The sequence below is a fragment of the Gorilla gorilla genome, chromosome 2 (assembly GCF_029281585.2).
Source record: "Gorilla gorilla gorilla isolate KB3781 chromosome 2, NHGRI_mGorGor1-v2.1_pri, whole genome shotgun sequence".
Lineage (NCBI taxonomy): Eukaryota > Metazoa > Chordata > Mammalia > Primates > Hominidae > Gorilla > Gorilla gorilla.
Window position 1 is genome coordinate 9302202 of NC_086017.1, and position 19496 is coordinate 9321697.

The following is a 19496-nucleotide window of genomic DNA, read 5'->3' on the forward strand; positions in this document are numbered from 1 at the left end:
AAGCCGGGTGTGGCTGAGGAATCTCAGGGAGGAGAGGGTCTTTGACAGTCTGTATGCCTCCAAAGGAAGCCATGGAGCAAGGGAACAGACTGACCTTCCAGCTTCGATTTTCTGTCTGTAAATAGGATTGATAAAATTGTTGAGGATTAAACCAGACAGTTCAGGTAAAATTGTTAGCAAGAGGCCAGGTCCATAACATCCGATCTCTAAGTGACTGATGTTTTTATTAGTTTGTTGGGCCCTGGATGCAGCTAGGGCCCAAGTCCAGAGGTTTGGGGATGCATATTCAGCTCCAGGACAGGAAGAATCTTAAAAGGCCAGGTGTCCCGGGAGGGAGCGAGGAGAAAGGAGAGGAGTCAGGAAGGCCAGAGCAGATCAACTGGGCACCCCCCACCCCCAGCCCCCACTCCTGGTGAGTGCCTGAGGCTGCGTGCTGCCACCCACTGATCCTCTCTTCCCCCAACCTGGGAGCCAGGTACCTGTGCAGGGTGGGGCAAGGAGGTGGCAGGGTGTACTGGGAGAGCCAGGAGGCAACAGAGGCCGGCAAGAGGAACGCAGCTGGAGGGCACTGGCATGCGAGGGAGGAAGCCTGGTGAGGGGACAGCTTGGGCACCCCAGGGGTGAAGGTCCCGTCTTTGCACCAGGAGGAAGAGGTCCAGTGAGGAACTGCATAGCAACCAAGGCCTGTCCCACCTGGCCCTGCCTCAGGCAGGCTGCCCTCAGGCAGGGGGAATTGACTAAGCCCCCAGCACCACCACCTTCAAGGATACCCAGTCCCAGAGTCCCAAAAAGATAGGCCAGGTCGGCAACAACCCACCACCACCACCTCAAAATACAGCCTTTCCAAGAAAACCACCCCAAACCAGTTCAGGACACGTCCCCAACAGGTGAATAGAGACAGCTGGCCACGGGCTTCCTGGGCCTGGCTTTGGCCTGGTCCCCAGGGAAAGGGTGCTTGAGGGCTGGGGTTTCCAACCAGCCCCATGCTATTGCCCACCTGTCACTCCCCATGGAGTGTGGGCGGGGCTTGAAGGGGAGCCCTCTGCACAGGGGATGCCAGTGACATAGGGGCCTGTGTCTGCTAATACCTCTCACTTTCTCCACTCCCCTGACCTCATCCCATTTCTGGTTCTAATATGAGGGTCAAATCTATTTGGAGGTCAAAGTGAGGCAGCATGAGAGACCTTTCAGGTTCCTCCCAGCATCCCAGGCCTCTGTTGCATTCAGCAAGCACAGACTTGAGCCAGGCACTTGGACACAGACAAATCCTCTTGCCCACACTGGCCCCCAAGCATCACACTTCCATTCTCCTGGGCTGCCTCCACCAATGTCTGCCTGTGGGAGTCCTATCCACCCTGCAAGGATAGGCTTCAAGGACACCACCTCCAGGAAGCCTACCCTGACTGCACCTCCTTTTCTCTCCCTATGTCTGCCTGAGCCAGAGTGATGCTCCCTCCTTTGAGCTCCTGCATCCCTTTCTCTGACCCTGGTCTCAGGTTTATTCATGGCAGGGCAGGCTCCCCCAAGAGGCCATGAGCTCTGAGAGCAGACCCAGTCTGAAGCAACAGGGGATGCTTTTTGAGCACCTCCTGGGCACCGGGTGCTGTGGTAGTGTGACGGGCTCCACCTCATTGACATTGACCCTTCGCTCAGTGCTGTGAGGTGGGCACCGAGACCATCGCCATTCTACCATAGAGAAACTAGGCCACTGCTTGACAAGCCAGTCATGGGAGCAGGGACTGTATCTGCCTCGCCCAGAGAAAATAAGAATGAGCGGGGCCCGGCCAGCTGTTCTGCAGCTCTGCCCAGTGCCAGCTGCCCGGAGCCCACTCTGCTGCCACCAGCTCTGCTCCACCTGCCCTTCCAAGCTTCAGCCTCTGTTTTCTGACGGGCCCCTGGCCAGCTGGGAGCCTCCCTCCCACAGCACGGTATAACCTGGGATTCCTTTCAGCTGGGGTCCTGGACGACCGGGTCTGGGGGTTTCAGGATCACCCGACCTGACCCATGGCAGCCAAGGTGGCTGGCCAGGCTGCAACCCCCGACCCCACATCTATGTATGCCCCGCTGCCCGGCCCTGGAGCTGCCACCTGCTTTCAATCTTCAAATGGCTTGTGCTTTGAGGACCCCAAGTTCAGTTGGTCACAACCCTGGCCCCCAGAAATACCTTAAGGTGGCTCATGGGCCCTGGATGATCTGCTCCCCCACCCTCTTCAAACCCCATCCTCACATTCCATTTCCCGGCCGTTGCTCCAAACACCACTTCCTCCCACATGCTGGCCTCTCTCCTCAAGGTCATGACACCCAAAGCTTCCTCTTCCTAGCCAACTCCATCATCCTCCCTAGCCACCTCCATCATCCTCCCTGGCCAACTCCATCATCCTCCAGGTCTCTGCTCCAAAGTCCCCTCCTCAGGGAGGCCAACCCTGAACCCCAGAGTAGATCTCCCAGCGCCCTGGGCCTTCTTGTTGTCCTCATCACACTTGACATGGCATTTGAACAGCCTCCCACATTGGCATGAGAGTGAGCTCCATGAAACAGGGCACTGGTTCCTGCTCTGAGCCCAGCACAGTGCCTGGCACACAGTAACCATGCTGAGGACAGGACGTTCAGGCTCCTGGGACACCTGGGAGGGAGGGAGAGAACATTTTTAAGTGAAGGTTGGAAAAAGCAGCCCACAGGACTGGCATCTGAGCTCATACCCAGGTGGGCAAGGCAGGAAGGGCATTCCTGACGAAGGGAGCAGCCTGAGCAAAGGGATGAGGGGGCCCCGTTATGGTCCCCAGCAGATGAGAGACCTGAGCCTTGGCTGGGTTCCACGACCTGCCCAAGCTGGCCCAGTTAGCAGCAGGGCCTGAGTTCAAATTCAGTCAGTCTGATTCCACAAGCTACGTCTCCCACCCTGGCCCATCTGGCACCCTGGCCCACTGCTGGTGCCATCCTCTGGCTGCAGTCCATAGAATGACTCAGAGGAAAGTGCCTGAGCCCCCATGAAAAAAAAAAAAAACGATATTCCAGACTGAACCCCAGACCACAGCTGCCGAGGAAGCTGAACAGAATTCAGGGAGAGGGGAACCTCTGGCCAGTGGGCTGTGGTCCAGGCCTGGCAAAGGGATTGGGGCCCCTGGGTGAGGGACTCCTCTGTGCTTCCCCATCACAACCCTTCCCTACCCTCCCCCAGCCTCAGTTCCTTCACCTGTTAAATAGGACCAACCATGCCTACCTTGAGTAGTTTTTATCAAGGGAAGAAATGGAAATAAAACACAAAGTGTCCTGCAAATGTCAATTGCTGACATACACATTTTTATTATAATGACTGTTAGGAATACTATTGGTTTCTGATTCCCACTTCGCATTGTGCTTTGATTGTCAGAGGCATTTCGGATTGTGGGGGAGACCCCTCTTGGCGGCAGCAGCCCTAGGCCAGGGGCTACCCTGAGACAGACTCTATCATCCCTACCCTGTCCTTTCTGTCCCAGCCGAGCGGCCCCTCCCCTTTCCCAGGTTTTGTGGTCTCCATCCTTCTTGGCCAGTCCTCCACCCAGTCAACTCAGGAACCTTTGCAGGCTGCCCACCATGGGCAGGGTTTTCTGCTGGACGAGCCAGAATACCAGGCCCTGTGGTCAGGGAGTTACTGGGAAAGACAGAGGACACCAGGAGAAGAGCCAGGGCCATGCTGGGGGAGGCACCGGGTGCCCAAACAGCACAGAGGCCCCAGTCCGGCCTCTCTCCTGGCCTGGTGTGGGTGGGAGCTGCCACTTGCCAGGGCCCTCCATCTCCCCTGTTCTGATCATCCGCAGCAGCTGTAATTCGGGGCTCAGTCTGGAGTTCTGGGTTGTCCTGGCCTGCTCTCTCTGGATGTTGGGGCCTGTGGCTCCCAGCTTCATCACCTCCCCATCCTTCCCCTCCTCCCATCCTGACATGCAGGCTGCTCCTTTGGGGAACTCTCCAGGTGTTCTGCCTGAGGGAATCCCATTAGAACAGCCTTGGGGGAATTCAGTTCCCCTCAATAAACATTTACAAGCATAGTTAGAGTGCGTGTACTGAGAGTCAGCAAAAAGCAAACTTTGATCATACCCACAGCTGCCCTGGGAGGGCAGAATTACTACTACCCCCAGTTAACAAATGAGACATTCAACGTTCCATTCAGTCATTCATCTGTCCCCATGTGCTGGAGATGCAGCAGTGACCACGCACTCAGGACCGCCGCCCAGAGGGAGCCCAGGGACCCTGAGTGAGTCGTTCCTAAAGAGCAGATGAGAGGAAAGGGAACCCTGGGAAGGTGGACTTTGGGGAGGGTCGGAGACCTGGAGGACAAGGGGATGGTAGCCAGATAGAGGTGGGTCAGGATGGAGAAGCAGCACAAGCTAGCGATTTGCCCAACGCCAAGTGAGAGCCGCAGCTGGAACTCACTAAGCTCCAGGCCCAGTGCTCTTCCCATAACGTCATGCTGCCATGCTGACCGCCTGTATGGCCATGCCCTGTCCTGGGCACAACATGCCATGAGTGTTACAGCGTGGACATGGCTATGAGAGCCCAGGGAGGGAAGTTTGCCTGGGAAGAGTGGGAAAGGTCTAGGAGTGTTACAGGAAAGGGGCCCCAATCCAGACCCCAAGAGAGGGTTCTTGGATCTCACGCAAGAAAGAATTCAGGGAGGTGCGTAAAGTGAAAGCAAGTTTGTTAGGAAAGTAAAGGAATAAAGAATGACTACTCCAGAGATAGAGCAGCCCCAAGGGCTGCTGGTTACCCATTTTTATGGTTATTTCTTGATGATATGCTAAACAAGGGGTGGATTATTCATGCCTCCCTTTTTTAGGCCATATTAGGTAACTTCCTGCCGTTGCCATGGCATTTGTAAACTGTCATGGCGCTGGTGGGAGTGTAGCAGTGAGGAGGACCAGAGGTCACTCTTGTTGCCATCTCGGTTTTGGTGGGTTTCAGCCGGCTTCTTTACTGCAAGCTCTTTTATCAGCAAGGTCTTTATGACCTGTATCTTGTGCCGACCTCCTATCTCATCCTGTAACTTAGAATGCCTTAATCATCTGGGAATACAGCCCAATAGGTCTCAGCCTCATTTCACGTAGCCCCTACTCAAGATGGAGTTGCTCTGGTTCAAACTCCTCTGACAGGAGGGCTTCACAGAGGAGGTGACATGGAAGCCGGTCTTTGCAAGATGGGTAGGAGTTTGCCAGATAGAGGAGGGCTGTCCATGCTGAAGGAGTAGGGTATACAAAAGCTCAGAGATGAGAATGTGATTTGCATTCTGGAGACCTCACTATGGGGAGATGAGTGAAGGAAGGGGGCCTAAGAAGTCAGCTCTCAACCCCTGTGGCTCCATCAGGATGTGAAGGAATCAGGCAGAGGAAGGAAGAACTGGAATTGAGAAGGAGAGCTAGGAGCCAGGCTCTGCCGCACGGGGAGGGGACCAGCTGCCAGTAATTGAGGCTCATTGTTGGCTCCTCCATTCATTCCTGTCTCTCTCAGAAGCTGATTAGCAATTGTTCTTCCAGCTTCTTAAGAGGCCAGGGGATTGCAGGGAGGGAGGGGGCACCTGGAGAAGCTGCCAGGCTTCCGTGGAAGGATCCAGGCACAATTTGGAAGGCACAGGAGGCCCCTCGACCTCAGACACCTACTCCTAACCCCTCCATGTTCCCCCCCTTTCCAACTAAACCTGGGAAATGGGAGAGGAGAAAAACACCTGAAAATACTGAGACAAACCAAAGCATTCTGAGGCAGAGGCATTTAAATCCATGGAGCAGTGGAGCAATAGAAAAAAAAAATCCTTGGATCACACCTGGCATGGTGGTTCATGCCTATAATCCCAGCACTTTGGGAGGGTGAGGCGGGTGAATTGTTTAAGCCCAGGAGTTCGAGACCAATCTGGGCAATATGGTGAAACCCCTTCTCTACAGAAAATAAAATTAGCCAGGCATGGTGATGTATGCCTGTAGTCCCAGCTACTTAGGAGGCTGAGATGGGAGGATCGCATGAGCCTGGGAGGTCGAGGCTGCAGTGAGCCAAGATTGTACCATTGCACTCCAGCCTGGGTGACAGAGCAAGACCTTGTCTTAAAAAAAAAAAAAAAAAAAATCCTTGGATTGTCAGCCAGATGTGAGTTTGAGTTTTATCTCAGGATGAACTTGCTGTGTGGCCTCAGGTGAGCAGCCTAACCTCTCTGAGTCTCAAGTTCCTGACCAAGGTTATTTGGAAGGCTTAAGGAGGCAAAGTTGGCATAGAGGTTAGCAAACAGTAGGTGCTCAATAAATTTGTAGTTGAAAAGACAGGGCATTCAATGGATATCTCCATTTTCAAATCTCAGTGGGGCTATCCTGGACAGAGAGGGTCCTGATGGGGAAGAGGCACCTAAGGAGGCATGGGCTAGCTCAGCGCAACACAGAGAGGAGACAGCAGTCCCCGTCACCACCCACCAACATACTCCCGATGCAGAGGTCCCGGCAGGGTTAGCATCCTCGGCTGGAGGAGTGGCCAAACAGCAGCCCAGTCTCTGCCTCTCTCAGCAGAGTCTCCATGTGCATCCTTGTCTGCATCTCTGTCTGTGTGTCTCTGTCTGTGTGCCTCTATCTCTCTCTATGTCTCTCTCTGTCTTTGTGTCTTTCTGTCTCAGTGTGCTCTAGAATGTTTTGAGCAACTTATCTTTCTCACTGTGTTGCCCAATGTGTCTGTGTCTGTCTCTTTGTTTCTGCCTCAGATTCTGTTTCTCTCTTATTCTTTCTCTTCTCATTATTGTCACCTTCTGTTCAGCCAAAAAAGCAGAGACTGCCTGAGTCTAGTGATTGGAAAACCACCATTTTCTCCAAAATGTTCCAAACCCCTACCCCAGTCCTGGCCATGGTTCCTGGCCTCTGAAGTTTGGGGGAGGATGGACCCCTCGCCCCCTCTGCTGCAGAGGCCAGGTCTTGGTGAGAGCAGGGAGCACTCCATTCTGGATATGACCATTTTCTGCACAGCCACCATGTGCCTGATAGAGAAGCACTCTAGGCTCCTATCCTCCCCTACTGCGGCCTTGAGTCATACATCCTATGAACTCAGCTCCCCTCTTCCTGCCCTTGCCCTGGGTCAGGGTTCATCCTCCCAGCCCGATGTGCAGTGCCAGCCTCCTCGCTGCCCTGCTGGCCTGGGGCTGGTGCCTCCCACCCATCCTAGCCTGCTCCATCACAGGATGAGCTTCTGACCTGCTTATTCCTGCTCAAGAACCTCCTGTGGCTCCCACCTCCTTTAAAATAAGCCCACACTTGCTCACTGGAGCCTTCTTCAGCACCTGCCTCTCCAGCTGCCCACCTTCTGTGCAGCCATAATAGACTTCCGCTGCCCCAAACATGCTCCTCCCTCTCCTGGCTCTTGTCTCAGCATTTGCCGTTCCTTCCAGTTGGTATTTCTGCTCCACTGCCACTTCTTGCCCCTCAAGCCAGCTCCAGTGGCCTCTCCTCAGGAAAACGTGAGTTGTTCTCAGCTCTGTGCTCCCCAAACCCTGGCTGTCCCCTTGCATAACCCCAGTCCTTCAGGCTTGCTTCCTGGTCTGTCTCCATCAGACTGTGAGCTCCCTGTTCCTGGGGCTGCACAGAGGAGGCACTCAGCGCTTGGACAGATAAGCCCACCGAACCCTGCGGGGTCTGTCTGCAGCCCTCCCACCAGCCAGCCCAGGACAGAAGCACCATGCCAGGCCAATTTTCCTCTGCCAGCTCTCTGGGGCTTGTGGCCCAGGCTGCTTACGGGAGGAAGGCATCTTCTCCCTGCCAGCTGTCCAACCAGTGACCCCAGGGCTACCATTTAGCCAGCAGCCCCTTCAGAGCCACTCACGCCCCACACAGAGGCCCTGAGTCAGTGGGCCTGCGGGAAAAGCATCACTCTTGCTGTGCAAAGCTCTCTCCACATGACTGGGTTTGAGATACATGGTAGAGGGGGTGGGGTTTGCCAACAATGGGGTAGGTTACCTCATGCATTCCATGAATCTCTGCTTCCTGGTACCTGCTGGTCACTGTAGAAAGGGAAGGGGCTTTAGGGAAAGGTCTGGGGTGGGCTTCCAAAGCTGGGGTTCAATCTTGGCTGAGCTCCTGACCTTGGGCTGTGTGACCTTCTTTTGGAGCTCTGTTTCTCCATTGTCCCATGAGAACCGGATGGTCTCTCTGATGCTTGCAGCTCTGACATGCTGGGCTGTGAGACCTGGACTCCCCACAGTCTGCCCTCTGGTAACATCAACCCTAAATACCCACCTTCTGCCTCACCGAAGCCCCTGTGTGCAGAAGCAATGCGTGTGAGTGAGGACTTACGCTGAGGATTTGTGACTACCCCAGTCCTGGCCTTCCAGAAGCTGGCACTCAGCTCCAGACAGTGCTGGCCTTGCCCAGGACTCACCCTGGAGGGAGATGACAAGGGCGGTAGAGTGCAAGGTTGGAGCCCCCAGCTTGGGTTCAAACCCTGATTATGTCACTTTTTGGTTGCATTACCTTAGATCAGGGCTTCTCAACCTCAACACCAGGACATTCTGGGTTAGAAACATCTGTGCTGCCGGGGTGTCCCATGCACGGGAGGGTATTTAGCAGCATCCCTGCAGCACCCCCTGAGATGTGACAACCACAATGTCTCCAGACATTGACAAATGGCCCCCCAGGAGTACAATCACCCTTGTTGAGAACCACTGCCTTGGACAAGTCGCTTATTTTTCTTTGACCTCAGTTTCTCCATCAGTAAAATGGGAATTAATTGTGATAAGGACAAAAGCTAACTTGCATTGTTTACTGAATGTGAGAAATTGTTCTAAGTGCTACACATGTTTTAAGTTTAAATTCATTGTATCGTTGCTGCTTCCCTAAAGGTGGGTATTATTCTCCCCATATTCTGGGGAAGGAAATAAAGACACTCAGAAGCTGAGTAATTCTCCAAGGTCTGACAGCTAAGAAGGCTGCTGTATTAGTCCGTTCTCACGCTGCTATGAAGGACTGCCCGAGACCGGGTAATTTATAAAGGAAAGAGGTTTAATTGACTCACAATTCAGCATGGCTGGGGAGGCCTCAGGAAACTTACAACGATGATGGAAGGGGAAGCAAACACATCCTTCTTCACATGATGGCAGGAAGGAGAAGTGCTGAGCACAGGGTGGGAAAGTCCCTCCCATCAGATCTCGTGAGAACTCACTCACTATCATGAGAACAGCATGAGGGTAACCACCCCCGTGATTAAATTACCTCCCACTGGGCCCCTCCCACAACATGTGGGGATTATGGGAACTACAATTCAAGATGAGATTTGGGTGGGGACACACCCAAACCATATCAGCCGCCCAGCTCAAACCTTAGGCCCATAACCTTAATGGCTGGCCTCCAGGGCTTGAAAAGTGCAGGACTGAATGGGGTAATGGATGTAATGTGCACTGTATCTGGAATTATCTCAGTGCTCAATAAATGGTATTATTAGTCTCAACAAACCTCTGCAACCCAAATGTTGGCCCTCTATGCAGATACAACAGGTTGTATCTCCTGTTGTTTCTGGGTCAGCTAATGGTTATGGCAGTAAGGCACAGTGGCTGATGCCTGTAATCCCAGCGCTTTGGGAGGCCAAGGGTGGAGGACCACTTGAGGCCAGGAGTTCGAGACCAGCCTGGGCAACATAGTGAGACCCCTCTCTCTAAAAAAAAAAAAAAAAAAAAAAAAAAAAACCATGGCTGTTGAATGACTAGTCTGTGCCAGTTATCACATCTAATCCCATGAGAAATTTCCCTGCCCAGGTTGCAGAGGGGAAAAGAATGACTGAGGGAGGGGAAGGGACTGGCCCAGAGTCACACCACCAGGCACAAGGCCAGCACCAGGCCACGGGGCTGTCTGCTATAGCATGACCCTCAGCGGGACCTGAATGCCCAATGGCAGGCTCTCTCTGCCTCTGCAAGAAATGTCAGGGAGAAGATGACCAAGTGGTATTGGACAGAATGGCAGTGATGCTGAGGAAGAAACCAAAGGTGAGGGCCCTCTCCCTTTGTATTAAACAAAACTTTCCAGGCTCAGGGCCTGCAGCCTGTACGGTGTCAAAAAACAATTGTCATAAGTTGTCAACACTTGGAAACATTTAAACTTATGAGGTTTCACGTTAAAATCTGTATTACTGCCTTCCTTTACAAATCTGGAAGAAGGAATGCATCTGTATAGGTGGGTAAGAGCAGGGGCTCTGGAGTCAGACTACCTGGGTTCCAATCCTAACTCCGCCACTAGCTTGCTGTGTGTCCTTGGCTGAGTTACTTAACCTCTCTGTGCTCTGCTTCCTTCATCTGCATAACGGGGATAATTACAGCACTTTCACCAAGATTGTCATGGAGATTAAATAAGAAAGTGCCTATACAGCACTTCTTTAGAACAGCACCAGGCACAAAAGAAGCATGCAAAATGTTAGCTGGTGTTATTTGTAACTTTTTTTTTTTTTTTTTGAGACAGGGTCTTTCTCTGTCACCCAGACTGGAGTGCAGTGGCACAATCATGGCTCACTGCAGCCTTGACCTCCTGAGCTCAAGTGATCCTCCTGCCTCAGCCTCCCAAGTAGCTGGAACTACAGGCTTGAGCCACCGTGCCTGGCCATTTGTATCATTATTTACAGTGTTTAGTATTAGGCAGTGCTGACCCTGGATTCTGTCCCAGGCAGAGCTGAGTAATAGCCGCCCCTTTAGATGAAGTGTGACCTCTTCCATTGTCCACAGCCCACAACCCCAGGGACCAAGGCTGAGGTCCTAAAAAAGCCAACACTGTGTAGGGGCCTGACTCCTGGCTGCTATGTGACTTTGGACAGTCACTCCCTCTGTCTGGGCCAGTGTCCTCACTTATAAACCGGAGGCACAGAGCCCTGAAAACATTATGCTAAGTGAAAGAAGCCAGACACGGAAGGCCACATAAGGTCTAATTCCATTCCTACCAAATGCCCAGAATACGAAAATCCATGGAGACGAACAGTGAATTAGTGGTTGCAGAGGCTGACGGAATGGGGAGTGACATCTCATGGCCACAGGGTTTCTTGTGGGGTCACAAAAATGTTCTGGAGCGCCATAGTGGGACCGGTTGCACAACCTTATGAACACAGTCATGCGTTGCTTAATGATGGGGATACAACCGGGCACAGTGGCTCATGCCTGTAATCCCAGCACTTTGGAAGGCCGAAGTGGGCGGATCACCTGAGGTCAGTAGTTCGAGATGAGCCTGGCCAACATAGCGAAACCCCATGTCTACTAAAAATACAAAAATTAGCTGGGTGTGGTGGCACGTGATTGTAATCCCAGCTGCTCAGGAAGCTGAGGCAGAAGAATTGTTTGAACCCGGGAGGCGTAGGTTGCAGTGAGCCGAGATCATGCCACTGCACTCCAGCCTGGACGACAGAGTGAGACTCCATCTCAAAAAAAAAAAAAAAAAAAAAAAATATGGACGACAGAGTGAGACTCCATCTCAAAAAAAAAAAAAAAAAATATGGGGATACATTCTGAGAAATGTGTCACCGGGCAATTTTGGTGGGCAAACTTACATGAACCTAGATGGTGTAGCCTACTGCACAACTAGGCCACATGGCATAGCCTATTGCTCCTACACTATAAACCTGTACAGCATGGTACTGTGCTGAATCCTATCAGCAATTGTAATGCAATGCTAAGTATGTGTGTATCTAAATATATCTGGATGGTTTCCCTGCAGGTAACAGCTGGCTCTGATGTCCTAAGGAGACCCCAGCGCCATGACAAACCCAGGGATCTCTGATTGCTCTCAGCCTGAGTCGGTTCATATCCTACATGGGAGGCTGAATCCACAATCCCTCCTGCAGACGTACCCTCTCCTCTCCCTTGTCCCTGCAGAGGCCAGGGCTGCAGGGGATGAGGCTCGCCCCTAGTACTGCATGACCCTGTCTACAGGTTTGGAGGCTCCTCAGCTCAGCCTCGGCCCCTGGGCTCTTGTCTCGCTAAGCCCAGCGACCCAGCTCCCACTGGGCTTGGTGGCTGCTTGAAGTGGATCATGCCTTGCACCTCCCCCTCCTCTCCAGAATCTTCTGTGTGTGCCGAGACTCCCAGAACAGGAGACATTTGGCTACATCACCCAAGATGGTGCCCACTTTCCATTGCCATGGGTCTAAGAAAAGGTGAAGTTCCCTCCCCCAGCCCTTCCCTGCATGCTGAGGGGTAGGACATGTGTCCCCATTTGCTGTGGATGCAGGGAGGCCTGGAGAAGTGCTCTGTGCTCTGAGTAAGGCATGTTCCCCTGTAAGTGTGCCCATGACAGCTTGTGTATGCATATGTGCATATATGGATATGCATGTTTGTTGGCAGGGATCTGTGCACATTTGTAGGTCTGCCTTTCTACCCGTCTTGTGTTCCGGACTGTGCACATATCTGCCTTGACAGACTTATCAATGTTCACACATTGGCTACACCTGTACCTTGTCTATATGTGTGGCTGCATGTGTGAGTCTGCTGGAGCTTGTGTCTGCACTTGTGTGGCTGAGCTGTTTACACCTGTCTGAATATGAGGGGTGTGTTCACGTGTCCCCTGAATGCACACTAGTGCATGTATCCCTTCTGTGTGTGTCAAGGCAGGCCGCACCGCCATGAGGACCATAGCCCAGGCCTTGGAAGTTTTCCATGAGCTTAGACTCCAGCACCCACTGCACATGGCAAATGGCACCAGTGACCTGCCGTGGAAGGCACAGATGCCAGAGGGCACCACTACTCCAGCAGGAGCAACACCAACAAGGCCAGCACCAGCCCCACCCATGGCCTCCAGAGATCCTGGAGCCTGGAGGGCCCAGACGAGCTGGCAGCTCCAGGCTCCAGGCTCCTCAAGGTCCCACGGACAGGCCAAAATCCAGACAGCGGGAAGGGACAGCACAAGCCGGAGCCTGGGGACCAGAGGCAGTTTGGGGGTGCTCCATGCGGCCACACCCCAAGCCTGCTCTACATATTCTTCTAGGGCTCCAGAAGTGGAGAAAACCACAGGTGGGGAAGGCTGCCCCACAGATGCACAGGTACAGGTGTGAGGCTGACATAGGTGGGTGAAGGATCAGAATCAAGAAGAGGAGATACTTCCTGCCTGATGAGTCTCTAGCTGTCCCCTCCAGGGCGCTAGGCCCCAGCACCTCCTTCTCTCCTGTCTTTGGGGCACCCAGCCATGGCCCCAGCCCCTTGGGCTCCAGCAGCAGCAGCAGATACATGAGGCTGAGGCTCAAGTGAGAGTGGCTAGTGGGCAAGTGAGCTGAGCAGGTGGAGGCCAGACCACCCTTTCCCATCCCAGCTGGCCCGGGCCACAGGTGCCATTCGATGAGGCCTCAGCTAAGCACCGAGACAGTTGCCCTCAGACAGCCCATGCCAGCCAGCTCCCTGCACCAACCGGAAGCTCCTGTGGCACCTGGCACCACCCGAGGCCCACCTGGGAAAGAGAGGGCCTGAGAGCCAACTCAGCCTGGCACCCGGGAGGCGATGGTCTGGTGAGACTTGGGAAGCTGAAGGTCCTGCCCCAGGTGGAACTCAGAAAGATAAAGAAATGGCAGCTCAGAGATAGGAGGGGACTTGCATAGGCTGCCTGTCCAGGCAGCGGCCAAGCTCTTGTGACTGTAGAGTCCTTTATTACCCTTTCCCACTCCCAAGCCAAAATGCTGGTACCAGGACCCAACTGAGTCAGATCCATCTTCAGTTTCCCCTAGACACCCAGTGGGCTCCAAGAGGCCACATCCCGGGGACTGGACCCCTAGGACAAGTCGGTGACCCAGGGGTGCCTGCCCTTCTTTGCCCCAATACCAGGGCTGCCCTGGGCCTATAACATGCTTTCCTGAATTCTGGATAGGTCTCCCTACCATAGCTCAGAGAGGGTTGCCCACTTGCCCAAGGTCACACAGCCGGGGAGCTGGCACCGGACAACTGGCCCGTGGGTGCTCTCCTGTGTCACTGTCCTCGGCTGCCCTGGGCTGGCCCAGCTTCTGAGGGGAAGGGGCCCTCCACGGAGGTACTGTCTCCCCAGGCCACCTCTTGCTCCCGCCCTGGCTTCAGCTTCCCTGCCACCCACCAGCAGTGATCAACTAAAACCACACTTTGTCAGACATGGAAAGAGGCTCCAACCCTGACTCCTTGTCCCCAGCTGAGGCCACCAGCAGCCACCAGCACACCAGCCCCTCTGAAGATCTGATGGTGGCCCAGAGCCAGGAATCAACTGTCGTGACCCTCACATTGCCCCTCCCACCAACTGGCACCAAAGGACTGCAGACCCACAGGGCAGCACTGGGAGGCATCCCAGGATAGGGCGGGGCTGCCTCAGAGACCTGAGGACCAGCAGTGCTGAGGAGACTCTCATGCTCTTTCCCTCCTTGTCTCGATGAGCCCTGAGGCCCAAAGAGGGCACAGGTGCTGACATGTCCCAGAGAGGGCAAACAGTGGCAGAACAAGGAGCCTGGACAAAGAGCCAGAGCTCTGCCCTGGGGGCAGACAGAAGAGGCAGAGGCAGCCCCACCCCCACCCCAGTACTCCCCGTAAGAGGAAGCAGAGGCCACCTTCACAGACGTCGCTGCAGGCAGGTTTAACCCAAGCTCATGGGATGGTCTGTCCTCACTCAACTAACCTTGCACACGCCTGTAGGCCTCCTCGGGCTAGCATTCTGTATTCTCACTACATGCTATACCTGTGCCATTGACCTTACTCACTTTACACACTTATTGTGGTCAGATGGGGGGTGTCACATTGGGCTGGGAAGGCAGTAAGGGGATGCAAAATGAAGGGGATCCCAACAGAGTCCAAGAGAATATGATGTCCAACTGCCCCATTTTGCGGAGAAAGAAACTGAGGCCCAGAGAGCCCAAGGACGCATCAAGATGAAAACAGCATCTGGAAGCCGACTCCTTACAGAAGCCTGAGCCCATGCAGGACCTGTTTTTATGCTGCCCCCTTGTGGTCAGAGGAGGGACTGCCACCCAGAGGCGCCCCCTGCCTTGAGTCCACTGAAATATTTGGTCTCCTTTTCTCCTTCTGAGGTCAGCTCGCCTCAACCCTACCCCAGGGTCTTACTCCCTCCTTGTTTGTAGGTCCGGAGGCTCCTCAAGGGCAAAGGGCACCCGAGTGTCCCCACCAAAGGCTGGCCCCCTTGAGCAGAGATACGTGGAGAGGTGACCAGCTTTGCTTTACTGAGCCTGCCTGGCAGCCCCACAGCCACATCCGGGCCCCCTCTTCAGTCCTCATGTCCGTGCCTCCTTTTGTTTTCTACATGACTAATCATGTCCTCTTTCTTGGAACCCCCTCCTTCCTTGGCCCCAGTGATGCCACACTCTCCTGGGTTTCCTCCAGTCTCCCTGGGTGTTCCTTCTCTCTTTTGTGGGCATCTTTTCCCCCTCGGTCCCAGCCTGTTGGTGCCCCCTGAGCCTCCTGTTTTTGCCTGGATTTGGAGCTGGGCCACCTAGCCGGCAAGCAGGTAGACACCTCAGGGCACCATCAGACCAGGAGCATCAAACAAGGAAGACGAGGAGGAAAATGTGTTTCTGTGAACCCATGGATGTGATGATTGCAAAAGTTTTTTTGTTTTTATTTTTATTTTTATTTTTTTTGTTTTTTGAGATGGAGTCTCACTCTGTTGCTCAGGCTGGAGTGCAGTGGTGCGATCTCGGCTCACTGCAACCTCTCCCTCCCAGGTTCAAGCAATTCTCCTGCCTCAGCCTCCCGAGTAGCTAGAATTACAGGCATGCACCACTATGCCCGGCTAACTTTTTGTATTTTTAGTACAGATGGGGTTTCACCATGTTGGCCAGGCTGGTCTCAAACTCTTGACCTCAGGTAATCTGCCCATCTTGGCCTCCCAAAATGCTGGGATTACAGGTGTGAGCCACCGTGCCAGGCCAAGAGTTTTGTAAGGCATATAAGTGTTACATTTTATAATTTAATTTAGACTCCTTCTTTTTGACTCATGGGGGTGAGGGGAACACCATATCTTTGGTGCTTAGGGCTTCTGAGGAACTTTCCTGGGTGGCCTCAGCTGTGCACTGCCTTCAACCACCTGTCAGTAACCTTCCAACTCCCAAGTGAATATCTCCAGGCCTGATTTCAACTGCCTCCTGGATACCTCTCCAGACATCCCCTTGGCTCTCAGGCTCTAGGCTGATACCTCTCCAGACATCCTCTCCAGACATCCCCTTGGCTCTCAGGCTCTCAGGCTCTCAGAGCCACATCAGACTCATCATCTCTCCCCCAGGCCCCTTTGTCAGCACTGATATGCCCCAAGGTAACTTCATCTTCCGGCTCCATGCCCATCATGGCCAATTCCTCACCAAAGCCTGGCAAGTCCATCTCCTTAATAGCTCGGGATCTGCGTCGTTCTTGCCACCTCACTCCTGCCCCTGTCCTGGTCCAGGCCACCACATCCCTCCTGTCTGGCCCTCCTGCCTCCTTAGCTGGTGCTCACATGCCCATCTGACCAAGTCGCTTCCCTGTCTGGGCCTGTCTCCAGATCCCTGTCCCCCAGAATAAAGCCCACACACCTAATACTGGCCTCAAAGACCTCCAAGGGGTGGCCTGGCCACCCTCCACAGCCTCATCTCCCGCCACCCAGGATCTCACCCTGCTGTTCGAGGTGCTGAGATGCTGTCAGAGTTTGATGACTGACAAACAAACCAAACAGGAGAGTGGCTGGGCTGGGGTGAAGTAGGAGAAGACTAGACATACCTCCCAGGGCTCTTCAAGCTGGTGATGGCCTATGAAGTTGTCCACTCTGCCACTAAAGGCCACCAATCTGCAAGTGGTCCCAGCCCAACTCGTACTCCTCCCATGATAAGGAGCTCCGCCCCCTCACCATCCCTGGACTGGTCCTTCTGTGAGCAAGTTCTGCTCACATGTTCTGCAGTACATGCAGATTGGGGTAGGGAACTGGAACTCAAAAGACCCTCGACCCTAGGAACACAAATTCCTTTTCCTCCCTGAAATCCCACCCCTGGGAGTCCGCGTTCTCTGGGTCTGGGCCTGGGCACCCGCATCGTGGCTCAGCTGTGGTTCTAGGAAGCTAGCCAGAGCCTGACAGAGAGATTGCCAAGACAGCCGCCAGAGGGCAGTGCTGCCCCACACGCGCCCAGGGGCCAGCCTGCCTTTGTGTCTCAGGCTGCGTGGGTCTTTCAAGGAGAGGCTGCGTGTCTATGTTTGTGTGTATGTGACTGTGGGAGTCTATTACTTTGTGTGTCTCTGGCGGCAGGGTTGGGGGTTGTCTAGGCCAGTTGGTATATGTGGTTGTCCATTTTTGCTCACGTCTGAATACCCCAATTTCCATCCCAGGAAGGGGTGCAGATGCCTGGTTACTCAGTGGGGCCCCAGGCAGGACGGGGAGGAGCACGGCCATCCTCTGAAGAGCCCTCGCCACCATCACCCCCACCATGAGCCTCCAGCCAGACCGGGCCTCAGGTACCTGTCAGTTAAGTCAATGACCCAGTGACAAGGACCAGTTAGTTGTCCTTGTCACTGTCTGGAACCCAGGGCCAGTCCTGGTCTGTGGGGTCCAGGTGCTGCAAACCCCCAGTCCCTCCCTCCCAGCCTCCTCTCCCCTCCTGCCCACCGTCACCATACAGCAAGGACAGGGAGACTATACCCCCATATCACAGTGGAGGTGTCCGTTTGATCAGCCTTGAGCTGGACACCAGAGCTTCCTGGTGACTCACCGGCAGCCCCCAGGCTGGTCAGGCCCGGGAGAAGGATGCCAGTGTACCCTGCCTGCTGCTGTACCTGCAGGACATGCCTGGACACCAGCGTGCTCTGGGAGGGAGCTGTCCTGTTGCCTGCGGTGGTGGGGACAGGAGAAGGCTGCTCTGAGCTGTACTTGGGATGCGTCTGGGAAGACAGGAAGGGCGTGCCAGCAAGAGAACAGCATGTGCAGGGCAGGGAGGTGTGAGGGCGCAGCCTGGGCAGCCAAGGGGCCTGCGCCGCAGGCTAAGTGGGTCTGGTGGCATGCGGGAGGCGGCAGAGGCAGCGGGCAGGGAGGGGCCTCTCTCCCCAGCAGCTTGGTTGCGGGGACGAGCCAAGCCACCCCATGCTCACAGCCAAGGCAGGGGTCTTGAGACCCGCCTCATACCTCTGTGACCTCCAAGGAGCAGACAGTCCCCGTTACTGCCCCTGCTGTCCCCAGGGACCCAGGAACGCAGGGAATGTGCAGCTGGAGGGGGAGGGACAGCGACTGACATTCTAGACCGGTGATGCACCCCGTTAGAGGCCTAGAGCGAGGAGAGGAAGTGTGGGGCACAGAATAAGGAGAGAGAGAACAGAGGGAGAAAGAGACACCGGGAGGGGAAGGGAGACAGAGACGGGGAGTCGAGCGGAGAGAACTGAGGGAAGGGGGTGCCAGGAGGAGGGGTAGGGACAACTTTCTTGGCCTCCCTGCTCGCGCCCTCCCGGGCAATCAGGCCGGCAGGAGGCAGGTGGTCCGGGGCAGACAATGGCGCGGAGGAGTGCTGAACCTCGGACTAAATTTGGCGTTGCCTTTGCAGGGCGCGGGGCGCCCGTTCATCTCGATGCAAAGGAGAGACGAAATGAATATGCAGCGCGGGCTGTAATTGGGCCGCCGCCGCCGCCGCCGCCGCCGCCGCACTATAATTTTCCAAACAGGATCTTGCAATCAGGGCCTCATTCATTAGCGCATAAACAATTTTGTTTCTCGGCACTCGAGCCTGTCAATCACGCGGAGAGGGAACATCTTGGCCGGAGGCGCGGGCCACCGTGCGCGCTCCCACGCGCGCCCCCTCGAGCGCCGCCAGGTGGCTTTGTGTCCGGGAGGCCCTTGGGTGCTGGGGTGGAGGGGGCCCGGGGCACGCTTCGGGGTCCACACCCCAGCCCGGCAGATGGGGGTGGGCGGCCTGAGAGAACACAGGTTTGGGGGCCCACCGCCCCGGCTTGCAATTCTGCTTCTGACCTCACCAGCTCTGCCCTTGGGCAACCCCCCTTCTCCTCCCCAGCCTCAGTTTGCCCTCTGTAAGATGTGCTCAGCGCACTCACCCCGCAGAACTAGAGGGGGCATCGGGTGGAATAATGGATGCTTTGGGTGCTGAGGCTGGGGGGTGGGGTGCTGAGGACGGGGCCTTCTAGCTCCTTTTATTAAAGGAGGGGATCAGAGGCCCACAGAGAGCTTCTCATCCCGTCACCACCCCCACCCCTCTAGGACGGCTCCTGTGACTCTGTCTAGGGAGGCCTCAGAGTGGTTCTCTAAGAGCTGGGCTGGGTACAGCCCTGGGCTCACCCACACGCTGGGGTGGGCACGCATGCGTGATCTCCCGTGCTGGCTCCCAGGAGGGCTGTGCACGCGGGGGCACCTATAACTCTACAAGCCCATGTGTGACTGTGCCACAGGATTGGGCCTGTGTGTGTGTGTGGGCGGGGGCGCTGTGACGGTGTGTTCAGCTACTTGGCTGCTGGTGAGATCATGGAGCTGAGTGTGGCTGCCTAGCAGTAGCCAGGTGACAAGGACTGAAGGGGGCTGGTGAACAGAACTGTGGGGTCTTTGGGGCCCAGGTGACCTGGC

At 54.9% G+C, this 19496-nt stretch overlaps 1 protein-coding gene across 3 annotated transcripts in view; it reads right to left on the reverse strand.

The window, feature by feature from the left end:
* Nucleotides 1–19496, reverse strand: part of LOC129532709 (NADH dehydrogenase [ubiquinone] 1 alpha subcomplex subunit 8-like) — a 201756-nt gene that overhangs the window by 150350 nt on the left and 31910 nt on the right. The window contains exon 4 of one of the 3 annotated variants that reach the window (XM_063703551.1): nt 2360–2623. The exons of the other annotated variants lie outside the window; for them this stretch is intronic. Coding sequence (XP_063559621.1) covers nt 2375–2623 — 249 coding nt within the window. The 3' untranslated portion in view covers nt 2360–2374. Of the gene's footprint in view, nt 1–2359; nt 2624–19496 lie in introns of those variants that run through there. 3 annotated transcript variants of the gene reach the window in all.